The sequence below is a fragment of the Diceros bicornis genome, chromosome 12 (genome assembly GCF_020826845.1).
Source record: "Diceros bicornis minor isolate mBicDic1 chromosome 12, mDicBic1.mat.cur, whole genome shotgun sequence".
In the NCBI taxonomy this organism is placed as follows: domain Eukaryota; kingdom Metazoa; phylum Chordata; class Mammalia; order Perissodactyla; family Rhinocerotidae; genus Diceros; species Diceros bicornis.
Genome location: NC_080751.1, coordinates 54,445,797 through 54,468,250, shown reverse-complemented (window position 1 = coordinate 54,468,250; position 22,454 = coordinate 54,445,797). Strand labels below are relative to the sequence as shown.

The 22,454-nt window shown below is 43.9% G+C and overlaps 1 protein-coding gene across 1 annotated transcript in view; it reads left to right on the top strand.

The window, feature by feature from the left end:
• Positions 1-6,334: 6,334 nt before the first annotated feature.
• The window catches only part of PLB1 (phospholipase B1), a 118,080-nt gene continuing 101,960 nt past the window's right edge, over positions 6,335-22,454 (top strand). Inside the window, exons 1-4 of the mRNA XM_058550707.1 lie at positions 6,335-6,422; positions 17,902-17,960; positions 20,951-20,991; positions 21,579-21,622. Of these exons, the coding sequence (XP_058406690.1) occupies positions 6,335-6,422; positions 17,902-17,960; positions 20,951-20,991; positions 21,579-21,622 (232 nt within the window). The remainder of the gene's footprint in view (positions 6,423-17,901; positions 17,961-20,950; positions 20,992-21,578; positions 21,623-22,454) is intronic.

The window sequence follows — 22,454 nt, the reverse complement described above, 5'->3', positions numbered from 1 at the left end:
GCATGGCCACTGACAAGTGGTATAGGTCCATGCCCAAGAACTGAACCTAGGCCACCAAAGCAGAGCACACCAAACTTAACCCCTAGGCCACAGGGCCAGCTCCTGTTCTTTTTGTTTTTATTTAATTTATTTTTTTGCTGAGAAAGTTTAGCCCTGAGTTAACATCCATTGCCAATCTTCCTCTTTTTGTTTGCTTGAAGAAGATTAGCCCTCAGCTAACATCTGTGCCAATCTTCCTCTATTTTGTATGTGGGTTACCAGCACAGCATGGCTTGACAAGTGGTGTAGGTGTGCGGCTGGGATCCGAACCTGCAACGCGGGCCGCTGAAGCCTAGTGCGTGGAACTTTAACTGCTCAGCCACAGGGCTGGCCCCCTGATTGATTTTATTTTTATCAAGAGTTAATGTTAAAGTTTGTTGAAGGTCTTTTCAGTATCTATAGAAATAATCATATTATTTTTCCCCTTAGACTTATTATTATTTTGAATTATATTAATAGATTTGCTAATATTGAACCATCCATGCATTCCTGGAATAAAATCAAGTTGGTCATGGTGTATTTTGTTTTTGTATACTGCTAGATTTAGTTTGCTAAAATTTCTTTAGGATTTTTTTTCTTATGTGCTCATGAATGAGATTGAACTGTAATTTTTTTTCTTCCACTGCCCTTGTTGGATTTTGATACCAGTGTTATACATTCTCATAAAATGAATTTGGGAGTATTCCTATTTTCCTGTTTTCTAGAATAGTTTTTAATAAGAATGGAATTATTTTTTTCCTTTAATTGGTAGTAGAACTCACCAATAAGGCCATCTGGGCCTGGAATATTATTTTTGGTAGATTTTTGACTACTGACTCAATGTTTTTAATAGTTATAGAATTATTCATATTTTTAATTTCTTAAGTAAATTTTGGAAAGTTTTATTTTTCTAGGAATGTGTCTATTTCAAGTAAATTTTCAAGGTTTTTTTGCATACATTTATATATGATTTTCTGTTATTATCTTTTTGATGTTTATAGCTCCAGTAGTCATGTATGTCCCCCTTTCTGTTTCCAATACTGGCTCTTTGTGACTTATCCCTTTTTCTTGATTCATTTTGCCAGAGGTTTGCCTACCTTATTAGTCTTTTCAAAGAACTAATTTTTGGCTTTATTGATCTTCTATGTCATAGTTATCTATTGCTGCATAGCAAATTACCCTAAATCTTATTGACAACAGCAACTATCTTAGTTACTCACAATTCAGTGGATCTTCAATTTGAGAAGACCTCAGCAGGGACATTTTGTTCCTGTTCCACATAGTGTTGTCTGGGATTGAATTGCAGGATCTAAAGTGACATGTCTGGGAACTTGGTACAAGAGTGGCTTGGTGCTCATCCACATGTCCTTTTTCTCTAAATGGACAGCCTGGGCTTCTTTACCTGGTTACTCAGGGCCCCAAAAGAGCAAAAATAGAAGCAGCAAGGCCTTCTAATGCCTGGGTCCAAGAGTCATTCTGCTGCTTCTATTGGTCAATGCAAGTTTCAGGGACAACCTAGATTTAAGGGAAGGAAATAGACTTCACCTCTTGAGGGAAGAGTGGCAAAAGTCACATTTCAAAAGAGCATGTAGGATGGAAGGAAATGCTGTGGTCATCTTTGGAAAAGTATGCCACGGTCTACACTGTAGGTTTGTTTCCTATATTATGAATTTCTGTGAATTAACCTTGCTTGGCATTTGTGGTGTATCTTGAATCTTAATATCTTTCATCAGTTTTGAAAAATCCTGAGCCAATATCTCTTGAAATATTGCTTCTCCATTATTTCTGTCTTTTTCTTCTGGAGTCCCAATTAAATGATTGTTTGGTTTTCTCACTTTATATTCCATGTCTCTTAGCTTCTCTTCCAATTTTACCATCTTTTTGTCTTTCTATACTGCATTCTAAGTAATTTATTATGACATATGTCCTAGTCTATTCTTTCAGTTGTGTCTCATTTGTCATCAAACCTGATCATTGAAGATTTTGAAAATTGGTTTTATTTTTCAAATTTAATTTACATTTAGTTCTTTACCAAATTTGCAATGCTACTTTTAAAAATAATTTTGTGTTCCTATAAATATCCTCAAGTTTGTATTTTATTTTTTATTTATTTTTTTATTGAAGTAACATTGGTTTATAACATTATATAAATTTCAGGTGTACATCATTGTATTTTGACTTCTGTGTAGACCTCACCACGTTCACCACCAAAAGTCTAGTTGCCATCCATCGCTGTACATATGTGCCCCTTTATCCCTTTTGCCCTCCCCCCTCCCTGCTTCCCCTCTGGCAACCACAAATCTATTCTCTGTGTCTATGTATTTGTTTGTTGTTGTTTTTTTATTTTCCACATATGAGTGAAATCTGGCTTTCTCTGTCTGACTTATCTCACTTAGCATTATACCCTCAAGGTACATCCATGTTGTCAAAAATGGCAAGATTTCATCTTTTTTTGTCATTGAGTAGTATTCCATTGTTTGTGTGTGTGTGTATACACCATATATATATATATATGTGTATATATATATGTATGTATATGTATACCACATCTTCTTTATCCATTCATCCATTGATGGGTGCTTAGGTTGGTCCAAGTCTTGACTATTGTGAATAATGCTGCGATGAACGTAGGGGTGCATATATCTTTTTGAATTTGTGTTTTCATGTTCTTTGGATAAATACCCAGAAGTGGAATAGGTGGATTATATGGTAGTTCTATTTTTAACTTTTTGAGGAATCTCCATACTGTTTTCCATAGTGGCTGCACCAGTTTACCTTCCCACCAGCAGTGTATGAAGGTTCCCTTTTCTCCACATCCTTTCCAACCCTTGTTATTTCTTGTCTTTTTAATACTAGCCATTCTGATGCGCATGAGATGATATCTCCTTGTGGTTTTGATTTGCATTTCCCTAATAATTAGTGACGTTGAATACCTCTTCATGTGCCTGTCGGCCACTTGTATATCTTCTTGGGAAAATGTCTGTTCTGATCCTATGCCCATTTTTTAATTGGGTTGTTTTTTTGTTGTTGAGTTGTATAAGTTCTTTATATATTTTGGATATTAACTCCTTATCAGATATATGATTTGCAAATATCTTCTCCCAATTGATAGGTTGTCTTTTCATTTTGTTGATGGTTTCCTTTGCCTTGCAGAAGCATTTTAGTTTGATGCAGTCCCATTTGTTTAATTTTTCTTTTGTTTCCTTTGCCTGAGGAGACAAGATATTCAAAAAGATACTGCTAAGACCAGTGTCAAAGAGCATACTGCCTATATTTTCTTCTAAAGAGTTTTATGGTTTCAGGTCTTACATTCAAGCCTTTAATCCATTTTGAGTTAATTTTTGTGATGGTGTCATATGATGGTCTACTTCCATTTTTAATTTTTGCGCGCGTGTGTGTGTGAGGAAGATCAGCCCTGAGCTGACATCCATTCCAATCCTCCTCTTTTCGCTGAGGAAGACTGGCTCTGAGCTAACATCTATTGCCAATCCTCCCCCTTTTTCTCTCCAAAGCCCCAGTAGATAGTTGTATGTCATAGCTGCACATCCTTCTAGTTGCTGAATGTGGGACGCTGCCCCAGCATGGCCAGACAAGCGGTGTGTGGGTGCGCACCGGGGATCTGAACCTGGGCTGCCAGTAGTGGAGCACATGCACTTAACCGCTGTGCCACGGGGCCAGCTCCTTAATTTTTTTTTTTTAAACATAATGGTTTTATAATTTTTATCTGATAATTTCAGTATCCAAAGTCTTTGATCTGTTTCTGCTCTATGTTTTTCCTGCTAATTCTTGCTCCTGGATACCTTGTTCCTTTTGGTGCTTAGTTATTTTTTGTGTGCTGCTCAGACTCCTTGAAAAATTATTTGTGAGATTCTTTGAGGCCTAGGGTGAAGAAGCCTGTCTTCAGAGACTATAAAATGCCATTCTGTCAGGCACTGAGGACATTACAATGCGAGGATCACTTCAAACTAGACTCATGGTGTGAGGGTCTCTAGAACAGCCCAGCCCCATGCTGAGCACTGTACATATATAACAGCTTACCTTTAAGAGGATGCACTATTATCCCCATTTTACAGAAGAGAAAACTGAGACTCAGATTAAATAACTTGCCCAACTAATCCAGCTAATAAATTCAGGAGCCAGAATTCAGTCTTGAGTCCAAGTCCAGAGCCAAGACCTCTTACCAGCACCCTGCATTACAGTTGAGCCCAAGGGAGGAAAGAATCACAACTGGGCTTTTATTTAAGCTTTATTTTTGTGTGTGTTGTGAGGAAGATCGGCCCTGAGCTAACATCTGCCAATCCTCCTCTTTTTTTTTTGGTAAGGAAGACTGGCCCTGGGCTAACATCCATGCCCATCTTCCTCCACTTTATATGGGACGCCGCCACAGCATGGCTTGACAAGTGGTGCATCGGTGCACGCCCAGGATCCGAACTGGCAAACCCCGAGCCGCCGCAGTGAAACATGTGCACTTCACCGCTTGCGCCACTGGGCCGGCCCCTATTTAAGCTTTAAAATGGGCTCAACAAACAGCACATATGAGAATAGATTCCTGCTCTGAAAGTTTGGGTTTATAGCGCTAAAACATCATCTCAAAACTGAAATTGGCAAAAGCAAATTGGCAAGAAATCACTGTATATAATAAAATACCATTTTCACTAGCATTTCATTTTCCTGGAATGGGTCAGAACTTCCCCGGGAGGTTGTTACGCTTGTGAATGAACACTCGTTACCTTGGCAATGCTCCCACGCCAGGCCTGTGACTGCAAAGCATAGGTGGGAGCTGGGTGAACTCACTGGGTGAGGGAAAGAATACCTCTGTCATTGTTAGAACAAGTAAAGCTAGTCAGCATTTGTTTCACAAGGGCCGAGAGTCCTTCCCGGAGGTGGCCAGCCCAGCCTTCCAGAAATACTATCACTCCAAATAAGAGTAGAGAGCAATACTGGAGAACTTCTGGTGGCCCAAGTCCTCCTAACTATTGATAAGAGGGGGCAGGGACTTGCTTGAGTCACATTCCAGTTGGTGGCAGAGCCACCCCTGGAATTCTGGTGTCAGTCTCCCTCCTCTACATCAGATGCTTGCATTCCCATTCCACCCTTGCTCCAACTCACACACGCCTCCATGTTCCTGCTTGGAGCAGCAAGCACAGGTATGGGATTTTCTCTGGGGGCTCAGGAGTCCTACTTTCCTGGCATGTCATCTGTGCCTTGTAGAGTTTTAGGACTTTATTGTCAATCATCATTTTCATCAGGTTGCATTTTTGCTACTGTCAGTTAACTGTCAGAGCACCTTTCTAAGAACTGAGTTGGGCTGAACCAGGCTGGTAGATAACAAACCCTCTGTAAGGAACCCTCTGGGGAGAGAAAACCGATCTGCATAAAATCAGTGGAGGAGAATTAAGTACCAAAATAGGTGCAAGTAGCTGTAATAAAGCAACAGGATTCAGAGCGCTGGGAGAAGAATGTGGGCTGGAGAAGTTTCACGTGGGAAGTGAAACTCGATTGAGTGCTGAAGGATGAGTGGGATTGAGATAAACACGGAGAAACCGAGAGGGCATGCAAGGGCAGGGAGCAGCGTGCCCAAAGGCCCAGTGGGGGCTCAACCATTGGGTTTGAGGAGCAGGAAGCAGGCCTGCTGAGCTGGTGCGCAGGGTTGGTGTTGGGGTAGGTGACAAGTTAGATAAAGTAGGATTTTGAAATCACAAAACAAGGAGAACAATAGAGATTATCATAGTGCCTTTTGGCTTAAAGAGACTTCTAAAATGATTTAGTCCAAATCTTTTATTTTACATTTACAAAAATTGAACCCTACCAAGGTTAAGTGACTGGCCCAAGGTCTCGCAGCACACCTAGAATTTGGATTTGCTGCAGTGGGAAGTGGGGAGCTATTAAAGGTTGTTTAGCAGGGGAGTGGCCTAATGCAGGTGGTATTTTGGGCAAGATGAGTCTGCTAGCTTCAAACGTAAAAGGTCTTGAGTTGGAAGAGGCCACACGCTGGTGAATCAGTGTGCCTGGCTCCTAGAAAGAGGCCCAGCAGGGAGTTTGCTGGGTGCTGGGAAGGCAAGTGCTTTTCTTCTGCCTTAGGCAGCCTTTTCCTCTTGCATTCTTGCATTTCAGTGAGAAATAGTGGTCCTCAGCAATGCTACATTCTTCACACCAGAACCTTCCAGTTGTTTCTGGAAGGAGACCTTCCTAATGGGGGAGACCATGAGGCCCCCAAACAGTTCCCTGAGATTCCCCTCCTGTCGGAGCTCACTAATCATTGCTACTGCCCCCATCCAGCTTTGGGGGTCCCTGGTCCCCTTTAACGGTCTGGCCCATGGTGGCCAACGCAAAGCTGGAGCTGGGAGTGATCATGGAAGATACTAGTATAGGAGGGATCCGGGCTCTGGCCTGCCGCCTCCGAGGTACCAATTGTTCACCTTTATCCTGGGACTCTCTTCTTCAGGTTGTTCCTTCTTGGCTCTGGTTCTGCCTCAATTATTTCCACGAGGAAGCTGAGGAAAAGACAATCTAAAAGCAAAGCATTCCTTGTCTGAGGTCATACAATGAGCCAAGAGCAAACCCTCAAGTAACTTTGAATATGCTTTCTCCTGTTAGGATGCTCCCTAGAGCCTTCTTCCCTCTCTTGGGGCACAGGGTGTATGATGCTGGGTATTGGGGGGGCATTGAGATGGAGACAGGAGGCTGCACTGGTCTCTGCCTGGAATGGAATCTGTAACGGGTGCTGGCATTTCCCCGTGGTCCTCAGCACGAGACATGGAGCAGTTACAGAATGGTGGTTTGGGAATCTCCAAATCATCTCTCGTGGTTTTTGTAATCTCATCAGACTAGAGGTTGTGTCTACCCAAAGGCTGTGACAGTGTTAATCCTATATCATTCTTTGGCATCCTATTGATGACTCTAGATTGACTGATGGGTGAGGGCAGCTGGAAATACTGGTCTTGTAGATATGGCAAAAGAATAGATTTCCATGTGCTGGGAACTCAGACTATAGAATAACACAAATAACAAGCCTTTTTATAACTTTCTTTTGAAAAGACTTTGCTCCCAAGGAAAGCATACCAGACTAGGTTAAGGAGAATTGAGTTCCACACACGGTGCTTTTAGTAACTTGCTGAGTGATTTTTGGCAAGTTTGCTAACCTCTCTGGGTCTTAGTTTCCTGAGGTATTAAATGAGTTGATCTCAAACATCTGCCCACCTGGGCCATTCTAGAACACTAGAGGTCATTCAGAGGTCAGTCTAGCTACCCCAGGACCTCTGATCCTCAGTGTCACCATCCACTGAGTGTGGCATGTGACTGCCCGAGCACCACACTGGACAGAGGGACACTAACATCCCGTGCTCCTCGGAGCACCAGGAATTCAGGTGTTGGAGCAGCAGCCAGCATGACTCAGGGCTTCTGACTCAGCACCCACAGATAGTCACGTGCAGTGCCTGCTCACAGGTCAACAGCAGCATCCCACAGGCCCTGCGTGTGAATGGGAATGAGGTGCTGCATGAGTGACAGATAAAGCCCAGAACACTCGCTTACAATCCAAAACAGTGCAGGGGACAAACACTGGCTGGCTTGGACTCTCCCCTTCCTGGCTCAACAGGACAGCTCACTGCTGCGTGGATAGCAGTGCTGGCGCAAGGCCTGCCCCACCCTTGTTGGCGTGGTCTGTGTGAGCTGGTGGAAGTCACCAAGCCTCTCTGAGCCTATAAAAATGCCAACAGGGTCATAAATCCCACCTCTACTTACCCTTTAGAGTTGCTGTGAGGACATCATCATTTTCAAAGAGCCCTAGAATTTAATGTGCACTGAAGAGTGGCCTCAATTCCACATGTGTTGGCCTTGACAGTCCTCCCCACCTTCATCCTGGGAGACATGTCACCCCTAGCAGGTGTACAGCCCTCTCCTAGTCACACAGCACTTTCCTGTTCTTTGATCCTCACAACAACCCCATCAAGAAGGCAGGGAAGCAATCTTATCCCCGTTTTATAGATGAGGATATCAAGGTTCAGAGAGATTAATGCTTGATCAAGGTCACAAATGACTGTCTTTCCTCAGGGCAGGGACAGGGGTGGAATATTGTGCTCCAGACTCAGTATAATTAGAAAAACATGAAGGAATTCTATTAATAAAGCATGAGCTGTTTTAATTTTGCTTTTGAAATCACCCTACCTACCTCTGGCCAGCTGTTGGGCTAACATACCTTGGATTTTCTTGAAGAGTTGGGGCTCTCAACCTCAGACGCATGTGAACATCACTCAAAGGGCTTTTAAAAACTGCTGGTGCCCAGCACACCCAGGCACCCCCCAGGGCAATCAGATCTGAATGTCTGTGTGTGGGGGCTGGGCAGCAGGCGATGGGTTGAGAACCAATGCTGCAGAGGGCGCTTCTCTAAGGGATACTTGTGGGTGACCCGACCCAGCCAAGGCCTGATGCTCTGATGGCCCTTTGTTGATTCCAGGACCCAAGTGGTGACAGCTCTGTCCAACTCGGATGACTAATCTCAGCCAAACCTGTTTCTCTGAGTGTGCACAGACGTCTTTCTCTTTCATTCCCATCAGGGTGGAAAAATACAGGGTTTTTTTTCCCTTCGTGACCTTACCGAGGTGGGAGTTTTTCAAGGAGCTCTCAGCCCTACATAGATCCACGAGCTTGAAACTAAAACAACCCTCCAAAAGGGAAAAATTCCCCTAGGATTCTGTGATTGGGGTTCACTCATGCCACAGGTGCTTTGACAATTTCTTCCACAATGCCTCAAGGTGCTGTGGGAATAAGCGAGAATTTTTCTTCCCATTTACCTGGTGAGAAGCAGAGAACTGCAGTGAAGGCCCAAGTCACTCCAGGAGTCAGTGGGGACAGGATAGAGGAGTCCTAAGTTTCCATCTGGGTCTTCAGGTCTAAACACTTCACATTTAGATTCCAGGCACAGCCTCTTTGTGATACGCCAGGGCAGTTATCATCAAGTTAAAAACTTGAACTCCTGAGCATTTAGTTATATGAGGAAATCCCAGAATATTGAGACTGGAAGGATCTGAAAGATGATCTATGCCAACTACCTCTGTGATGCTGAAATTATTATAGTCGTAACTACCAATTACTGCACCCTTACCCTGTATCAGACACTGTGCTGTGTGTATGTGCATTTCATCCTCACGGCAACTCCATGAGGCAGATGTTATCAACCTCATCTTATAGGTGAGGAAACTGAGGCTTGGTGAGTTTGACCAGATCAAGAGTGTCCAAAGTCCTATCATCTGCCCCGTGTGTGTGCCACATGCCACCATGATCCCCAGCCTCTGCTTGGACCAGTAGCCTGGGCGGCCCGTTCTTGTTTGAGTAGCTCCGGCTATTCTAACAAGGGACAGCCTGTATCCACTGGTCCAGTTCTAGTTTGAGGGCCAGAAGGAAGAAGGCCAGCCCTTCACATACTGAAGGAGGTTCTCATACACCCCCCTCAGGTTCTCTTTTCTTGTCTTCCCAAGTGTGCTTAAATACGATATCTGACTGTTTATATTTCAGTGTCATACCTGTGTCCTACCTGTTCTATGACATTTTCTCCTCCTTTTTTGCCTTCTTTAGATATATTAGATATCTAAAGTTAGATATTTATATATTAGATATATAAAAAAAGATATATATTTTTATTGTTTCCGTTCTACCACCCCACCCTGCCCAACATTAGCTTGCTGCTTATATAGTTTTTGTTATTTTGGCATTTAAGATTGCAACATGCATCCTTGACTTATTAGAGTCGAATATAAATCAGTGCTTTTATCACTTTCCAGATCAAGGGAAAACCTTATAACAGTGTAACTTCTTATAACAGTGTAACTCCATTTGCTCCATCCAAGTCTGCACACACAGCAAGATGTTACATATATTTTAAACCCCACACTATATTATTTTTATTGTTTATATTGGGGTTGGCAAACTTTTTCTGTAAAGGGCCATATGGTAAATATTTTAGGTTTTGTGGCTCATGTATGATCCCTATCTCTTTGTTTGTTTTAATAACCTTTAAAAATGTGAAAACCATTCTTACCTGGAGAACCATATAAAAATGGGCCATAGTTTGATGGCTTCTGTTTTATACAGTCAATATTATTTTGGATTTATCTATATATCTATTCGTTCTGTACTTTGTTCCTTCTTATATTGCCACACTTCCATCTGGGATCATTTCCTTTGAGCATTTTGAATCTGTCATTCCACTGCCTTCTGGTCTCCTTTGTTTCCAATGATAAGTCAGCTGTTAATCATTATGTTGGTTTCCTGTATGTGAAAAGTTGTTTTTCTCCTGCTGTCTTTCTTTAGCTTTAGAATTACACCTAGACATGTCAATTATTATAGTTGATGTGTCTAGATGAAATTCCCTTTGAGTTTTTCCTACCTAAAGTTTTGGGTTTTTTTTTCTTTTCCTCCAGCTTCTTTGATCTGTGGCTCAATTTCTTTCATCAAATATGGGAAGTTTTCAGTCATTATTTCTTCAAATCTTTTTCTGCCTCTTTCTCTCTCTGCTTGTTCTGGGACTTATATTACCTGTATGTTTGTATGCTTGACAGTATCTACAGATCTCTGAAGCTCTGTTTATTTTTCTTCAATCATTTTCCCTCCTAATTTTTCAAAAATGTACTTTCTATTGATCTTTAAGTTTACTGATTCTTTTTTCTGTCATCTCAAGTCTGTTGCTGAGCCCACCTAGTTAAGTCTTTCATTTCAGTTATTGTACTTTTCACCTCTGGGATTTCCTTTCCTTTTTTTAATATATATATAGCTTCTATTTATCGAGTCATTAGTCTTCATGTTTTTCTTTAATTCTTTGAACATATATAATAGCTGCTTTGAAGACTTTGACTGCAAAATCCAACATGTGGACCCACTCAGAACCAGTTTCCATTGACTGCTTTTTTTCTGAGTGTGGGACTCACTTTTCAGTCTCACAGCATGTCTAGTAACTTTTGGTTGAAAATTGGACATATTTAATAAAATTTAGGAATTCTGAATTCTATTTTATTTTTCTGAGGGTTATTGGTTTGTTTTTTAGTAACTTGCCTGGACTTAAACTGTGGAATCTATCTCCCCCGTGGTGTGCAACCACTGATGTCTTTGCTCAGTTTTTTATTTTTTATTTTTATTTTTTTAACCTGGCATCCTAGGAGTCACCCCTGATGTGCACAGTTTAGTGATCAGTCAGTGATTGGGGCGGAAGACGCACTCAAACACCTTGAGCCTGCAAGGCTCTGTTGATTGATCTGTGTGTAGGTTGGGGAATGAACACAAAGTTGCAGCCAATTCTCAAGTTTCTCTTAGCTTTAATTTTACACCGGGCTGTTTCAGGTCTTCCCAGCACATACATAGATTCTCAGTCAGCCAGGAGTATGTGAAGAGCATACCTTAGCCCTTCTCATTTCCCAGATTTCCTCATTAAATATCTGATCAGTTCACCTCTCTCTCCAACTGGGAATAAAACATTGGGATAGCAAAGCTGTGGATATTCCCCATTTATTCCCGCATTAGTCTACCACTTTTCACTTTGTTGTCTGTTTTGGTTATTTCCTCTCTCTTGGTTTTTGTTTATTTGGTGTTGTATCCTGATAAATTTTTTTATTGAAATCCAGACATTGTATATGAAAAATTAGAAAGATAATTTTATGTTCTGGATCATGCAATCTTCCTCCAGAAAGGCTTCACCTTTGCTTTTGGCAGGTGGCTAGGTCAGGGCAGATCACCTTAGTTTAATCAAGAATCAAACTGATTCAAAGCAGGGCTTCAGTCTTTTGGAAGCTGGTCTATTTCAAATTTATCCATATGCCAAATCTCTTTGAAGTGCCAACTGAAAGCCTGGGACATTTACCGGGGCCCCTCCTCTTGGACGGGCCCTGAACTCCAGGATTTTCCCCCACCTCCACAGAACTGCCTAAAGTCTGGATGGCAGGGTAGCCTCTTACCTGCTGATTTCTGTTGAATGTGATTTGGCAAATGCTTCAAGAGTAAAAACAGCATCAATTGTTGGGCTAACTCTCTTCACTTCTCTTCTCTCTGGTTCTTGACTCCCAAGTTCTTGCTGCCTTTAAGACCCTCAACAGACACACACACACACACACACACACACACGCAACATGGAAATGCATAATAGAATGTCTGCAGAGGAAAAATATAAGGCCCAGAAGATTCCATAACAGATGCAGGAAAAGGTGTAGGAATCCATTGATAGTCTTCAAAAATAGCCTCTTTTGAGCCCTTTTCAAATCTTTTAGACCTAAAGTCAGCAGATAGGAGCTCTCAGCCCAGCCCCACCTCTCTAAAGAAAAATTTTAACTTTTGCTGCTGTAAAATTATACTAATAACAACATCCATCTCCCTGGATTATTTTGATAATGAACCAACAACACCTTTCATCAAAATTAACATATTTCAGCATGTATTTTGTGCAGGCACTGGGCTAGATCTTCTGCTATATTTTTTGATTTTTAAAATTTTATAAACAATATAGAATGCTGAGTATATTCACTGTCATAAAAATCTTTTCTTAAGAAAACTACTATTTAAAGCAGAGGGCCAAAGGCTTTCTTTGAGGAGCAATGTTATGTTTCTCCCAGGCTTGGAGCCTGGAGGACTAGGAGATATGCTGAATGGGACATTTCTCAAAGATCAGGGGAGGGTTGGCTTCCAGCAGCTGTGTTCCTCTACCTGTGAAGGTCCCGGCAAAGCCCCGTGAGGAGTTGTGGCAGCAGCAGCCAGCCTGGGAATCTAGAGGTCAATCCCGGGGACTCTTGGGGCTAAGGGCCATTGATTCCTGTGGCTAAGGGCTATTGAGAGATACCATCCTCCCATTTCACCCTGATGACCTGTTCAGTGCCAGTCTAGATCAGGGATTGGTTGGGAAACCATGTCTATGGGCCAAATCCAGACTGCCACCTGTTTTTTATGATCTGTAAGCTAAGAACGATTCTTGCATTTTTAGATTCATTTTTTAATGTGAATGTCCAGTTGTTCCAGCACTATTTGTTGAAAAGACTGTCTTTTCTCCGTTGTATTGCCTTTGCTCTTTTGTTAAAGAATATTACCGTAATAGTATCATATCTCTGCCGTGCTGATTGATCCACCCCACTACTCTCAGAGTGACCATCATCTTAAAACACACCTTAATGCTCGTCTCTTCAAAGACCGCTCATGGCTCCCTGTTGCTCCTGGAGTAGCCTGGCACTTGCAGCTCCACAGCCCGGCTGCTGTCTGTCTGTGCAGCCTCATCCACCCTGCCCACCCCTCCCCGCCCCCCAGGTACAAACCCTGTGCTCCAGCTTTTTGCAGTGTTCTTGCTTGTCTACACCTCTGTGTCTTCCCATCATGTGGCTCTTTCTGCCCAGAAAGCTTTCTGCTGGGAATTTCAAAAGGGTCACTGAGGTCTGGAGGCAGGTTATAGGCATCATTCCTGTTATGAGCTCCAACATGGAAATCAATGCCTGATCTCACAGCGAGTGTGAAAAGGAAATATATTCTTGCTTGTCCTGAAACACCAGATAAATTCTTTTCAGGGTCAACGAGTAAAGCTGCCGAAGAAGGCAGGGGTGGAAAAGAAATCAAGCCCTCTCCCCCAAGTCAGGCCTCCCTTTGCATTGCCTAATGCTGTTTGGGGTTTCTTCCATGGTGTGCCCTTACAAGGAGTGTGCACCTGGGCGGAGAACTGGGTGGGGAGAAGCCAGAGGAAGCAAGGGACTCAGATCTCTGATTACATATCAGTATCATCAATGTGTCATGAAGCTGTTGAAGTAAGCATCAAGATTATGTGACAACATGAAAAATGCTTACAGTGCAACATTAAAGGGAGCTTGCAGGATACAAAATTGCATCCACATTGGTTAGACCTGAAGGAGAAGTGTGCCTGATCAGAGCCTGATGGTGGATACAAGAGCGTGAACAAATGAAATCACTTTGGGTTGTAGGAGTAATGGCACTGCGGGTGATTTTTTGGTTCTTTATTTAGAGTGCTGTTAACTGTACTCCGGTATTATTTGTATATTTAAAAGGCCAAATGTTTTATGGAAAAACTCGTTGACTTGGACACTTAAAATGAGTCTATTTTATGGTATGTAAATTATATTTTTAAAAAGTAAAAAGATGTAAATGTTTTAAAAGACAGGCCTAAGGTAAGCTGGGACAAGGCTAGTATCTTTGTGGTCTCCCTACTGTTACCACCCAGAAAGGGGGTTCATCTGCCTGCCGCAAGCCATGCCAATAGTCAAGAGGCAAGGTGGTAGGAGAGAAAGGGCTTTTTATTACAGTTTGCTAGCAAGAGGGACGATGGCCGACTAATGTCCAAAAAACCCTTTTACAGAACAAAGGCTACAGGCCAGTTATATATGGGACTGGTCTCCAGGTGGGGGAGGCAGCTGGTCTCTGGGTGGGGGGAACCATCTGATCTCAGGGTGGAGGCAGACATCTGGTCTTAGTTCCTGATAGTCTTTTGTTTTACTGGATGTACATCAGAGACCTGAGCAACGCCCTCTACCCTGATCTTTCAGCTGTCCTTCATGACAGCTATCAGCATAGACTCTCTGCCTGGGGGTCATCACATTCCTAAGGAACTCAAGAGAACAAAGTTATCAACTTATAGCAGCTGGGAGGGGCCATAAAATCCACAGAGCATATCTGGGCTAGTTAGTCAGAGGTCATTCAAAGTTACAATAGGGTTTCTTTTCTACAATATGGCTTCCCTTATGTCAACCTAGAGTTGAGCTCGTATCACTACCTGCCTTTTCTTCCCCTTCGCCTACATTCAGTAAGATCCCTCAACACAATCCCTGTCCAGCTATTATGTATAGTCATGGCTGCTGGGAATACCATGATTAGCTTTACTCCTAAACTCACATCACCCTTCAGACTATTCTGGAACGTCCTTCACTGTTTTGTCCTGGGTCCCCAAACAACAGCAGCTATTTGTCCAACACTGCCCTCCTCGAGAGTTCTGCCTTTTGCTAAGAAACCAGTAAAGGAATCTGTGATAATGTTCCCATGCATGATATAGGGTTATTGCTGACCCCTCCATGATAATACTTTTGCTTTTCAATCTGGGGATTCTGCCTTAATTGGCTGCATTAATGGAAGCACAGTGCCCCAAACAATGGAGGTGATAGTTGGAAGAATGGAATCTAGGCTTTCCTAACACAAAGGATGTTACTGAGCTGGGCGCATAGGTAGGGCTGGGAGGAAGGGCATGACAGCTGCAAGTCTAGGTGGGAGTTAATTCCAGCTAAATATCCTGAACTATTTTTGCTTTCTCTTAGGGACCACCCAGGCCCATACCTCTCCTGGAGAGAACACATTGGAAGAGCAGCTATGGCTAGAGGTGAGGGCTTTGCCCTAATGGCTGCCCTAATGGATGGGAATGGGATTCCCTTCTAGTGGGTAAATCTAAGTCTTGATGAAAGTTGGTAGATCCCTTCCTGAGGCCTTGAGAGAATGCGCTGGATGAGCGGCTTCCCCCAGGGACTGTCGGGCTGCCTGGTGGAGGAGAGGCAGCATAACCGTTTCTCCTGGAATTTGGGGCTCATCATCCCTGCAGACCTAGTGGGAAGTTCCCAGAAGAGTCCAGATAGAGTTATAAATGGGCTTATTATCTCTGTGAACCTTGAAGCAGATGCTGTGAGTTATCTGAAGGCATCTGGGTGAGGTCTTCCCAGAACATCCACAAGATAAGAGTTGAGAGTAAACGCTTTATCTCTTATTCCAGTCAGTAATTCAAGAGAAATTAACTTGTGTCTTCCTGTGATGGCAAATGTGGTCAAGCTCCTCATTTACTGCACATTTTCCCCTGTTGGAGTATTTCCCCTTCCACTGTCAGTTCTGGGGAGAAAACAGGTGCTCTCCCTTCCCAAAGCCTTCCATGTCACTCACAGAGCAGAGGCAGCTCTGGACTCACAGGCATCTGAGGATCCACGCGCTGGTCGCCCAGTCCCTCCTCTGCTCTCATCAGCCCCTCTGGGCTTAGGACCCACCAATCCAGTGGGGATGCGAGAGTCTCCCACTTTCAAGTTTATCCAGTTTCCAGCAGCAAATAAACATAATGCCTCATACACCTGCTTTTGTGTAAATAATCAAATTAAAAGAGGGAAAGTAGGTAATACAAAAAATGTAATAGCATAGAATGGAGTTTTTAACATTTAATCTAGATATATTGAGTCTCTTCTCAATAATTTCTTTTTTTTATTGTGGTAAAATATACATTAAATGTACCATTTTAACCATTTTTGAGTGTACAATTCAATGGCATTAAGTACATTCACAATGTTGTGCAACCATCACCACTATCCATCTCCAGAAATTTTTAATTATCCCAAGAATTGATTTTTATTCTTCTTTATATTATTCTCCCTCCCTCTCCACCCAACTATTTTGGGGCATCGTTACCTATGACCTGCTAAAATCATTGTCAGTAGACACATGTCCCTTTTACCAGGTGACCTGGGTAGGGTTAGAAAAATGTGACTAGGACAATTGTTACTTCTGAATTTTGAACATAGATAGAACAAGTACAAGGTCATTTCTACACCAAGATTTCAGGACCTGAAATATTTCTATGCAAGGCAGCTGATGTGTCTGATGTTTGGTTTTAGTTGCAGACCCTGAAGAATTTTCCATTCTCCTGCAATCCAGAGATGTCAGGATCCAGCGAGCCTTCTAAGTCAGGTATGTGACCCCGAGCCATGAACCTGGAAGACCAGCATCTTCTCTCTGATGTGGCCAGCAGGGGCTCCAACCCTACTCCTCTTGAACCTTTTGGCCATTCAAGTCCTCCCTCTTCTCCATCCTTAGTCCTTCACATCCCCTCTTTTCCCCCCTTCAGTTATTTCCATGGAGGGACACAGCCCGACACACCACTTGGAGATAAAACCAACGTGGCCCCGCAGTGGCTTGCCTGGGTGAAGGCAACCTCCGGGAGCTCACCTCCAGGTGGGCGGACAGAGTCATGGAAGTTGTGGGTTGGAGCTTGGTCACCCACATGCCTTCCCCGATCCTGTAATGTAGCCACAGTGGCTGCTCTAGACTAGGTTTGTCTAGTACCTGGATGCCATGAATGTTGCTCTTGAGCTGGCTGTCTTCTCTGGCTTTATCCTATTAAATGGCCACATTGCAGACTGTTTTTAATGGCTTTGTTTATGTTTGTATTGCACTAACTTACCAGGGTTTCCAGCTTGGCATGCTCTTCTTACTATTCTGTTATATAAAGAGTGTAGGTGGAAAAAGAAACTGATGCACTTCTTAGGAAATGCCTTCTTTAGGAGGTTTACCTTTAATGCCCCCATTACGTGACCAGGGAGTCTGTCAGTGGTTTCTAGGGAGACTTAATTCTAAAAATGCTGGTGGCCCAGGTGGGTCATGGAGGCCTCCTAGTGACCATTTGCATACAGCTTGCACCTGATATTTATGTGTGTTCACAGCCTTTGAGTGCTGTTCTCTGGCAATCTTCACACTAACAGGATCCTTTTGTACCCAGGTGGTTTTCATTTTAATTTGTTGCCCTCTTATTAATAGTGGCCCAGAAAAGCTGAGCCAAGGACAGAGGGAAGCTGAAGGGAAGCTGAAGAAAGAGGGCCAGGTGAGAGGGAAAATGAGGGCCATGAGTGACCTTCCATGGGCCACCTATTTGGAGATCCTGAGTCCAGTTAACACTGTCGCCTCCAGAGAGGAGTGAGCCTCTTCCATGTGGGGCTCCGAGGGCTCCCAGCGACTGCCTGGTGTTCAGTTTTCCACTCCCATGGCTAACAGACTCAACCTCAGCAGCTGTCCTCCAGCTGGGGGACATGGGTCTGCCCCTCCCATTTGGCGTCCTCAGCCCACACCGTGGGGAATGTAGATCTGACCTTCTGCCATGTGTTCTTGTCTCCACAGTCCACTCTCTGAGACCTTCTGATATTAAATTTGTGGCAGCCATTGGCGATGTGGAAACTGTGAGTATTTCAAAGAGATGGAGGTGGAAGGCAGCATTTGGGACTGGTGACCCTCTGAATGAGCTCCTCCTAGGAACCAGGCAGAATGTTTCATTTGGTGAGAGAAGAACATTCTCCGAGTGGGAGAAATCCTAAAATCTAGAGGGTTTTAAGTTCTTTTTTTTTTTTTAAATCAAATGAATTCCTCCCTTTACATTAGGGTGAGGAAATTTTTGGAGTTTCTCATTAATAAATTAAACCCATTGATAAATTAAGTCAAAGATCACATAGAATTTTAAAAAATAATCTCTTAAACTCTCTGTTTATGAGATAAAGAAAAAAAAATGCCCTTACCTGCTTGGCAAATTTTTAAAAATATACCCATCTTTGCTAATAAATTTTAATTGGTGTATTTTATATAGTTAGGTAAAGGAGAAAGAAAATGATAAGAAGAGAAAGATGGAAAGAGAGAGGAATGAGCAGAAAGAGAGGCATCGAGAGAGAAGAGGGTTGGAGAGCAGAGCGGAATGCCGGTGTGATTCCCCAGTCAGTCCTGGTTTCCCACAATCCCACCTGGCCTGGTCTTAGTAAGATCCACAGCCCTGCTGCCTCCAAGTCCCAGCAAGCGCCAGATGAACAGAACACTTATCAGATGTTCTCCGCTCTGCCCCAAAGCCCTGCTGGACCTCCCGCACTTGAACCAGGACGTTCCCCTCCCCTCCAGTGTCCTCCTCCCCCGTCCCCTAACATGTCTCCTTCCCACCATCCCTCCCCATCCCTGCTGCAGTCTGTACTCCCTGCAGCCTCAGCCCCTTCCCCTGGGCCCAGCCTGCCACCTCACCGTAACCCCAGCCCACGACCCCACACACGCTGCCAGCCATATGTACAGTACAAGGCTTCACATTAGAAAACTGACCTCGGGCCCAGTAAAATCTGGCAGGCGGGGCTTCTCACCCTTGTCTTATTCTATCTGTGCTGGTGGTGTTAAAACTGCATGGGTGACTGTCTGTGAGTGTTGATGAGGGTGAAGGTAGAGGTTTCCTACTGGGAGAGATGTGGAGGGGGAGACGGGAATAAATGAGAAAGGAGGTTGCATGTCACAGGTAGCATGTTGACTTTGCTGAGCCCGTGTCCCTGCATGCTGGTCGTTAACATTCCAGAGCCCGGAACATGTGACGCTCACTGGAGGACTCATGTTCTTCCCCCTTGGGCAGGGAAATTCGCTGTGGGGAAATCTCTACCCTAAGTCAGGTTTCTAAAGTTAAACCCAACAATGACTCCCACTCCTTGGTTCCGGCTCTGAAAGAGCTCTCTCACTCATGAATTATTCAGGCTGACAGCTCCTGCCTGTCACTCAGCTTACCCTTTCTCCTCCAGAGAGCCGGAGGCCCGTGGCACAGAATACGGCTTCCGTCGCGCTGGTCTCCCGGCCTTGAATCATCCTCCTTACCGACAGGCTTCTCACCCTTCAGGAAAAATCCTGAAAGCGCAGTTCTTAGGAGGCCGCCTTCCTCCGTCTGCCCTGAGAGACGGCTATCAGGAACTTCGCCTGGTTTATAAAAAAACATCAGGCCAAGGAAAAGTAATGGAAGACAGTGAATTTAAAAAGAAAAAAGTCTATAATGCGGATGCTTTTGCCTTGAGTTCCTGGAGCTTTCTGTAACCAAGGCACGATCCCTTGTGACTGTAAGGAGCACTTGTTGGTTTAATTGCTCTGGACTCCCTTTTCTTCAGGGAAATTTCAAGATCAGGTGTGAAAATGTTTGTAAAAATTATTTTCAAACCAACACGTGTGGTACATGTTCAATATAAGAAGAAATCAAAATACATGTATACAGTATAAAAAATTAAAAATGCCATTCACATCTCCTATTCTCCTGCCTCAGCACATATACTCCACTATATAGGGTGAGAAAGCGTGTGTGTGTATATACATATAAAACCTAAATAGAGTCATATTGCAATATAATATCTGTGACAAGTTTTTTTCTTTTTATGCTTAACTAAGAGTCAGACATTTTCCATACCAGGGAGGTTACAATCCACTGTATCAAATTCCTGACTCCATTCCAGTTAGAGGAAGGTCATGGTCAGCCTGCCCTCCCCAGAGGGCACCAGAGGAGTGACCCAGTTTTATAGACTGGTTGTTGTTTGAGCTGGGTGGTGAAGGCTAGACAGGCTCTTTAATGGGAAGCAGCAGCAGGCAGGGTGTAGGTAGTGTGGGCACAGCTGTCACCTGTCACCATCACACCTGGAGACACCATCCTCTAGGAATTTTGAGAGAGAGAATTTATGTCAGAACCTGTGAAAATAATACCACTGACAATAGTTAATATGTACTGAACACTTTCTATGTACTGGGCCCGACTCCAAGCATCCCTAGGACCTTGCAAATGACAGGATTCCCAGGGGGGTCACCATGGTCTCACCTCCGGTCCTACAACCAGGGAACAGAGAGTGTCCTGTGTTGTCTAGCATTTTGCCAAGAGGAAAATCAGAATCTTATTTTGTTCATCCAAAAGATATTTATTAAACAAATATTTATTGAGTACTTATGCTGTGTCAGGCCCTGTTCTAGGTCCGAGGAACATAGTCCAGAGCAAAACAGACAAAACTTCCTGCCCTCATGGCGTTTATACTCTAGTCAGGAGAAGCAGACAATAAACTTTAGATCATGGAAGATCACAGTAAGACGTTCTCTTTTGTTTCTGTGTAGGATGGTAATAGGGTTTTACGATGCGTTTAAATCTAAGCTCTCCCGCCCCTGTTTTCTGTTCTGAGGAAAGCATTCGCATTTTCTGTTGCTCTGAGTTCTGACCAACATGCTGAGGAGGAAGCCTAACATTCTCCCCTCCCTGCAGAACTAGGGGGCAGATCTGATCTTCCTCTGGATCCGCAGGTTCCCTGCTGTTGGTGAGAGGGGGTGTCTGATAGGCAGCTGGGGTCTCAGAAGGACAGGCTCTGCCGCCTTCTCTGGCTGGGTTGTTCACACTTCGTATCATCTTTTCCAGCCTCCAGACTCAGGGACGGTCGACATGGAGAAGCAAATATGGTAACTGTCCTAGAAGCACAGAACGTTAGGGCTGAGAGGAGCCTCAGAGATGACCTTCTTTCATCTTCTTGCTTCATCGATAGGGAAACCTGAGAGCCTGGGAGGAGATGCCTTGCTCCAGGCTCCCTTAGGACAGGCGGCAGAGTGGGGAAAAGAACCCAGCCTCCTTCCTCCCCATCCAACCCTCCCTGTGCCCTCGAATCCCCCTGGCCCCTCTGGGTGAATGAGAGGACAAGTGGGAAAGGCCAAATGAGGGATTCCTGTTCCCACTGCCAGTCTCCGTGCTCTGCTCTGGGGAAGCGTGCAGGGTTGAACCAGGGTCAGGCCCATTCTACACAGGGGTCCGCATCCCCTTCCAACTTTGGACCAGAATGGAAAGGTGGGGAAGAGGGTCCAGACGGTACTGTTCACCCCATTTTGGTGATTTCATTGCCATCTAAGCTGTGTCTCTGGCTCCAGGTGGGATAATTCTAGAACCAGAGCAAGGCTGAGCCCAAGCTTGTTATGAATAGACCACAGCAACTGAGGGACAGGGTTGGCAGGCGACAAATGAAGCCTGACGCTTGTGTATTTGCTTCTACTTGCAGGACTGACAAAATGTCACAGCAGGCGTGCCTGGGAGTGGTGACAGGTGAGTTCTGTGTATTCGTGGTCAGATTCCAGATTATTTCTGTCCCTCCCAACACAGCAGCATTTTGGTTAATGAAGAGAATGTACTCTATTGGTCACTTTGTCACAGAGCCTGAGGGGAAGGGGGAGGCGTTCTGAGAGGACAGTGAGCCAGGGTGTGAAAAGTCGCATCCCTCAAAAGAGGACGTGAGAAACGTACCGAGGGTCTCTGAGCAAAGAGCAGCCAGGAAGCACTGGGTTAGGTTAGGGGTCATGGGAGAGGGGTCAGTGGTGGCAGGGCCAGAGTCCTGAGGCCCCTTGTACCCCAGGAGCCCATGGTAGGACTTGTAGCACTTCAGCTAGGGAAACTGTGCACTCTTCACCACCCCCACAACCCCCTCAAGGAGAAGACCAGGTCCAGTTTTCAGCCTATTTCATTTTGCAATAACTCCCTTGCTTATAAAAGAAATATATCAATTGGGTTCAGAAAAATGAAATGAAGAAAATGAAAATCGACTGTAATCCTACTATCTAGAGATAATCATTGTTAACATTTTGGCCTTTTTATGTATGAATGTGCTTATGAATATGCTATCTGTCACTTGGTTTTTTTTTTTTTTTTCATTTAATATCAGACATCCCTTACGACTCTATTAAGTCATCCTGAAACCCCCGAGTCCCTTAACACCAGCTAAATTAGCTAGTGGGATGTTGGAGTCGCCTATGCTTGGGGCTCACAAGTCGAGAACAAGGAAATCACCTTTCACTCCATAATTAGAGCGAGAAGACTCAGACCACAGAGCACGTGCTCTGCTGAGCTGACGCTCCCACTGAGAGTAATGACAGTGAGGTAG